The following is a 7406-nucleotide window of genomic DNA, read 5'->3' as shown; positions in this document are numbered from 1 at the left end:
CTACCCCCACAAGCTGTAAGAAAGACGGAATAATACAGCAGGAACGTCCTTCCTCTGTATAAACAGGCTGATTGTGTCCAAGTTGACGGGGTTGGATCGTCCCTGAGAAATGGGTTTGTCTTTTCCTCCTGGGGTGAGAGGGGGGGGCTTTGAGATGCATGAGTTCAAGCTGATCTCTGGCCAATAGGAGGAGGAGGAGGAGGAGGATGGGACATCTTCAGCAGAAGACCTGCCTGTGCGCAGCAAAGGTGCATCAGATAGACAGATGACCACAGGCTCAAGCTGCTGCAGCTCCGGACTCGCGCTTCAAAATTTCTTGTACATTTTTTGGAGATTTGGCTGCAGGACGTCCTTCCATCTGTGGGCATGACGTGCACGAAAGGACCAAAGTCAATGTGAACCTGCTTTATTTTTTATTAAAGAGGTAAGCTTTTTCTGTCTTCTTTTTTATAAAGAAAATGCTGCGTCCAGTTGCCACACACGAAGCTCCAGTGTGCAGAGAAAATGGTGAAACTTGTTCTAAAAATAAATGTCAACGCTCTCATTTGCAGTGTGATATTTAAACTTGTTCCATGTGTTTTTCTACAAGTCCATCACATGCATCATTAATGTTGACCTCTGCTCTGCCCGACGGTTCTTTAATTAGTGTCATGACCCTGATTTGTCTCTCTATTTACTGGCTGATTGGTAAACGCTTTCTAAAACACACACACACACACACACACACACACACACATGCAGGGATAATGTTCCAGCCACTGATGAACTTTTGATTTATGTGAGTGTGTGACCTCTCAGCTGGAAATATTGCGAAATTGTCTTTCCCATTTCACTGCGGTTGGTTTTCCAGCTTCATCCAAACAGTTTGGTTTGCAATACCGCTGGATAAAGTTTAAAATTTAAAGAAAGCTTTGCAAATTGGTGGTATTTTGTAATGTGTTTAAGCTCTCCTTGATAGTCAGAGTTGAATTTGCAGCCCATTTGCACATTTTGTAGCTTGAATCAAAGGTCAATTTGCTGCGCTGAACGTCAGATTGCGCGCGTCTGCGTTTACTAAATGAGAGTATTTGACTGTAAATGCCGTAAAGTCTGAGTGCTGTTTAAACCTTTTTTTTCCTGTACACATGGAGGTGAAGTGATGAGTGTAATTTGGTTAAAATCTAATATATTCTCTGATCTGTTTAATAATCTATGACACGTGAGGGGTAATCACTTCAGGTGTGCTCTCTTTTTTGATGTCATGCTTCTTTTTTTAGATGTCTTGCATTAAACTTTAATACCCCCACCCCCCCTCACCCTCACCCTCTGAAGGATCCATCTCCATCTCCAGTCGGACCCTTCGCTCCACGGCCGTCCCGTCATGTCTCTGTCCCTCACCAGCATCCCTGTGATGCTGAAGGAGAAGAGCTTCCCCGCATCCAGCCTCCTAAAGGGCAGCCCCTCCCGGTGCTTCTACCCGGCCCCTTTTCCCGGCCCGCACCCCTACATGGACTTCTTCCCGCGGACGCACGGCCTCCTGCACCCGCTCAAGTCCCTGGGCCGCCTGGTGTCGGAGACGCACCAGGCGTCCCTGACGCTGCCCCTGCACGGAGGCGCGCCTCCTTTCTTCGGACAGGGCGGCCACGGCGCCTCGGTGCTCCACGAACACGTGTTGAGCGCATCTGGCAGCATCCCGTACGTGAGCCACGTCTTGGCGGGACACCCTCTGTGCGCCAAGCCGGAGGATCTGGCCGCGGTGGTCACCGAGCACGCAGCCGCTCCGCTGTCCTCCGACTTCAGCAGTCCGTCCAGCGACAGGCCTCCGTCCGCCGCTTCCTCCACCAACACGCCGCCCAAGGACACTTTGTTTCGGCTCCGAGGAGCGGAACAGTCCCTGGAGAAGAAGTGCGCGACTTACAACTTCAGCGAGGACGATCTGTTCACGGTGCTGTACGGATACTCCAGCGGCCACGAGCGCAGCGTGGGCCACGCGCTGTCTGGACTCATCTTGCCCGAAAACCCAGGTGGGACTCTTAAGATTAATTTGGCAGCCATTCATAAAGCTCCGGAAATCTAAAAAGAAAAATTTAAACTGAAAATAATGACATCAATATCCGAAGAAGTGTCCTTTATTTTCCATTTTGCAAATTTCAACAATTTAGCAACCCCTTAAGAGGAAATACAAAGCAATCAGTGCAAACGTGAAACTATTAGATGTAACAAAATATTGCCCAAAAATAAACTGTCATAGGAGCGAATTAAAACCGTTGCGCATCCCATCATTTCATACTTTGTTTTGCTTTCCAGGGTCTGATTCCCACGTTTTCCCACTGGATAAGGAAACGCTTGAACTTCCAGAAGGTATTTAAGCCAGAAACTTCCCTATAAATATAAATTTAAAAAATACACGCAGTGTTGACCCGAGTGTGTCCTGCAGGGTTGACCATCATCCAAGCCGCCTGGGGGAAAGCGGCTCAGTGCGGAGTCTTCACGGACAAACACAGCATCCCCAAAGGCGCGCGCTTCGGACCGTTCCAGGGCAAACTGGTCAACACCAGCGAGATCAAAACCTACGACGACAACACCCTGATGTGGGAGGTAAACACTGGAAACTGCTCCTGCCATCACTTTAAATTACAGAGGCTGAACAATTTGAATGGCTGATTTAAATGTGTGTAATGCTACTCCTAAAAACAGTACTCTCAAATACTATTAGTTTAGTTCATTTAAAACCAGTCAATGCATACTTTACTACATTTACATATATAAAATGTCAACAATAATTCTAAGACATTTACTGAAGGATGTTGTTTAAAATGTACTACATGGTATTGAAATTTAGTTAAAAGGCAGAAGTTTTCTCTCGTAAAAGAATAAAAAATATATTGATTGGGATTACGAACAAAAGCAGTGTTATTAAATAATACCATACTATATAAAAGTACTGAAGATTAGAGTTAGTTGTCAATTACATTTTTCTGTTAAATATTCAAATCGAATAAACGAATAATTTATTACACAGACAATTAAGTAAATAAACACGACATAAACAAAATATAAACATGAAGATTTAGTCCTGAAAAAACAATTTTACTTATGATATAAACGCAGCAAAATAGATTTCTGAGTATTTTGTAATCTAATACTTGCACCGATTTCTTTCAGTAGAAACATTTTAAATTGAAACTGCAATTGATTCGTCGCAATCTTTATTATATAAAGCACATTTTGGACATTGAATTCAACTCAAATCAAAACAGTCAGAAATATAGAAATAAACCAAAACAAGAAACTTATCAAAACATTTGATTATTTTAATTGTTAGATTATTATAGCGACTTAATAGTTCAAAAGTCGTGTGATTTGTAGCAATGAAATTACATATTTGCAGGAATTACTAGAAGTACCCCAAAATGCGCAGTAATCAGAGCTTCGTTACTTCCACCCAGTACCCAGAAGCCCGTCCTGATGAAGGATCTCCTCTTCCTCTTCCCTTCTGCTCCTGCAGGTGTTCGAAAACGGTCGCCTGAGCCACTTCGTGGACGGCAGAGCTTCCGGGAACTGGATGTCGGTGGTGAAGTGCGCGCGCTTCCCGGAGGAGCAGAACCTGACGGCGGTGCAGGTCCAGGGTCAGATCTTCTACGAGGCCTGCAAGGAGGTCGGCCCGGGCCAGGAGCTGCTGGTGTGGTACGGAGACTGCTACCTGCAGTTCCTGGGAATCCCCCTCACCCTGAAAGACTCCCGAGAGGACAGCAGAGAAGCGACTAACACTGAAGGTCCGGACCGTCGCCGCCTCCTCCACCTCCTCCTCCTCCTCCTCCTCCTCCTCCTCGTGCGTCCTGGAGCTCCTGGCCTCCTCACCCTCTGTCTCTCCCCCCTCAGATGCGGGCGAAGGCTTCAAGTGTGACCGCTGCGGGAAGGTGTTTGCGTACAAGTACTACAGAGACAAGCACCTGAAGTACACGCGCTGCGTGGATCAGGGGGACCGGAAATTCCCCTGTCACCTCTGCAACCGATCCTTCGAGAAGAGGGACCGGTTACGCATCCACATCCTGCACGTGCACGAGAAGCACCGACCCCACAAGGTGCGCACGCGCGCGCACACAGACACCTTCCACAAAGTCGACACCAATTAGTCAACTAATATCGGACTTTGTTACCCGCAAGAGGAGCAACCATTCATTTAATCCACGTTGTCATGCGTTTTAATGAACAAATTCATCTTTGAACTGGTTTAACTCTTGAACAAATTCACCAATTTTGCTTTTAAAACTACAAAACTATGTCAAGAACAAAAACAAGGGAATCTTGCGTTCACGTGCAACTGAGAAACAGAAAAGTTTCGACTTCCGAGTGTAAGGAACAATACATCTGTGCTGCGCATTTCACCAATAGGAATGAGCACGCACTCGTCACAACCTGTCGACCTTCTGCATTTTGTTAATTTTACGTAGATGGAATGTAAAATTTAAATTCTGTATAAGGTTTAACCTGGAATCTGTCCGAGTTCCCAGCTGCGTGAATGGAATGGAATTAGCATGCTTTGCTGTGTTTTATTTTTCTCTCCAGTGTTCAGTGTGTGGAAAGAGCTTCTCGCAGTCATCCAGTCTCAACAAACACATGCGCGTGCACTCTGGAGAGAGGCCGTACAAGTGTGTCTACTGTAACAAGGTGAGACACTTTCAATTGATTAAGAGTTTTAGTGGATTTTGTGGACTCAAATCTCTTGAAGATTTATATAAGAAAAAGAAATGTAGCATGCACTTTTTAACGCCTTCCTCTCATGCGCCATAGCTCACTTTATGGGTATTTCGGATTTTTTTTTCTCTATTTGCTCATTATTAGTTGGGAGTATTTGGTACATCCTGGTGTGTTTGGGTTATCTGATTAGACCAATTCCTTTTTGGATATAAGCTTCACCGCTTGGATCCCATCCGGAGGTATTTCAGCTCCATCTCTCTCTCAGACCTCCTCATTTCATGGCGCATTTGGCACGAGCCCCTCATTATTGTGTCTCGCGGGGGGCACGCGCCTCGAACACACTTCCATGTAAATGATCGCCAGATGCACATCCAGGCTTTTGTCCTGCGAGATCATCCCTTTAATTTATGGCCCGGGACTGAGCAGGAGTGGGTTTGTTCCTTTCCTCGGAATGTTCTCTTTCCTTTTTACGCACCAAACGACTTTTTTTTTTTTTAAATGATCCTGCTTTGGACTATTCAAGCGATAGAATGGAGGATTTGGAGGCCCAGGCATTGCAGGAAGTGCATGTTTGACAGATGTGTGATGTCTTACCAAAATTATGCTGAAAATGATGATATTGTTCAAAACTAAAAAGGTCATTTAAAATTCTAACTCCATTTTTAAGTCATTTAGGCCTTATTTATTCGGAGCACATTAAATCAAATGTATGTTAAATCAACAACACAATTGATTATTATGAACGTGCACGTTTCTTTTAAATATTTAATTAATCACTCAGTAATGAAATATTTTCCTTTTAATACGTTTTTAAATTCATAGATATAAACTCTCAACTCTCTCATAGTTAAATAACTGAAAGAAAATGGCCATTCATTTTCTTAGAATGAATTATCAAACTGATTCCATACACATTCTCAATTTATTTTAAATCAACATAGCTGCCACGTTGATAAACAGCGTTAACAGAAACATGTTAAATAGAAGCCCTTTTCAATGGAAAATGATCTTTTACTGATAAGAATTCTGAAAAGCTATGGCAGACGGTGAGGATTCTTTCTCCTCCCAAGAAAGCAGCTTCATTTTCTCTATGAATGATCTCATGAAAATGATAATTTCACCAAAAAAATAGACGATTTCAGCTGAACCAATTTATTATATATATAATTTTGACGGAAATGGGGTGAGAAAACTAAATTACTGAGATAAATACAAAAAAAAATCCATCAAAAAAACTGACATGCAGGTGTCAATCCTCTTCCTCTTCCTCTTCCTCTTCCTCCTCCAGGCCTTCACTGCCTCCAGCATCCTGCGCACTCACATCCGGCAGCACTCGGGCGAGCGGCCCTTCAAGTGTAAGCACTGCGGGAAGGCCTTCGCCTCCCACGCGGCGCACGACAGCCACGTCAGGCGGACTCACGCGCGGGACAAGCAGCATGCGTGCGGGCTGTGCGGGGCGTCGTTCCAGGACGAGCAGGAGCTCATATTCCACAGCAAGACGCACACAAGTAAGACGGATTATCAGCCCAGTACACTGAAAATATGTGGCTATAGAAATTGAATCGTGGTTGACACATTTTAGGATAATGTAAATTATATTTATTGATCATAAAAGTAGCAAAAGTTCATTATTTATGTCTTTTTTTTTTTAGTTTATCATATTATAAGATCCCAATTCGCTAGTTTAATTTTTTCTTAAAATTCAAATTCAAAATTACAGTAATTAAATTGTCAAACATGGTGAATTTGCATATGTAAGTATAACAAAAACGTGTAATAGATTTAAAGCCAATGCAAATTAATATTTTAGGAAGTCATAATTATACTGCAATATAGAAGTGTGACAATTGAATTGAACAATACCAACGTGAATGCAATAGTCTTGTTTAAGTCAGTGGCTTAAAAAAAAATGATTATGTGCAATATATAACTATATTGTAGTTTAAAATGAGTTTTTCTTGAATATTTCTCAAAAAAAAAAAGGGAAAATGTTTGCTGTCCGTTATAATTCATTTGCTCAGATGTTTTTGATCAGTTTTTTTAATTGTAATTTCTTTGCAAAAAGTTACCTTGTCCTGATTGTAAAGGTGCATATTTGTTGTGATTGTTCCAGAAAGACAGAGTTTGGACACCACTGTTATTTCTCCCTCTCCGGGCCTGCAGGAGGACTCGGACACACAGAAGAAGGGACAAAACTTTCCCTACTCTGGCTTCACGGTTTTAAATCCAGAATATCGACCCTGGAACTGAGCTTCACTGCACTAAAACTGAAACACTCCCGTGGTGTATTTCGGGTTGATTGACTTTGCAGAAATCACAGTGAGCTCTGAGGGGTAAATAATCCCTCCTATAGGAGGAACTGCATCTCAAAAAGTTGGTATATTGTTCAAAACGTTAAATGTTCTGTCTTTTATTTTAACATTCAGAACTGTATTTTTCATTCTTATGATTTATACTCTAAAACGATACGTAATTAAACAAAAATGTTTGTTTATTTTCAAAAACTCTTTAAATATCTGGATCTTGAATTAAAATATTGGGGGAAAAAAATTTAAATTTCATTTGCTTTTTACATGTGTGTCGTTGTTCCCATCACTGCTGCTTATAAAAAGAGGAATTTGTTCAGGCTTATTTAAATAGGTGCATCATAATTTAAATTATTAAATAAATGTGTCACTATTTATATAAAAGTGTTGTGTTTTTCTGTGGCTTCAAGCATCGATTTC

At 42.2% G+C, this 7406-nt stretch overlaps 1 protein-coding gene across 1 annotated transcript; it reads left to right on the top strand.

Moving 5' to 3' along the window:
* Positions 1-1360: 1360 nt before the first annotated feature.
* prdm14 (PR domain containing 14) lies at positions 1361-6930 on the top strand (the record flags this gene model as incomplete). The annotated part of the gene is made up of 8 exons (XM_080488950.1): positions 1361-2003; positions 2287-2340; positions 2417-2577; positions 3488-3755; positions 3862-4064; positions 4549-4650; positions 5969-6188; positions 6794-6930. The coding sequence occupies 8 exons, from the start codon at positions 1361-1363 to the stop codon at positions 6928-6930; spliced, it is 1788 nt and encodes a 595-aa protein (XP_080345076.1).
* Positions 6931-7406: the final 476 nt, after the last annotated feature.

This window comes from Lipophrys pholis (genome assembly GCF_963383615.2).
Source record: "Lipophrys pholis genome assembly, chromosome: 20".
NCBI lineage: Eukaryota > Metazoa > Chordata > Actinopteri > Blenniiformes > Blenniidae > Lipophrys > Lipophrys pholis.
Note: the sequence above shows the minus strand (reverse complement) of the source record. Positions and strands in the feature narration are given on the sequence as shown.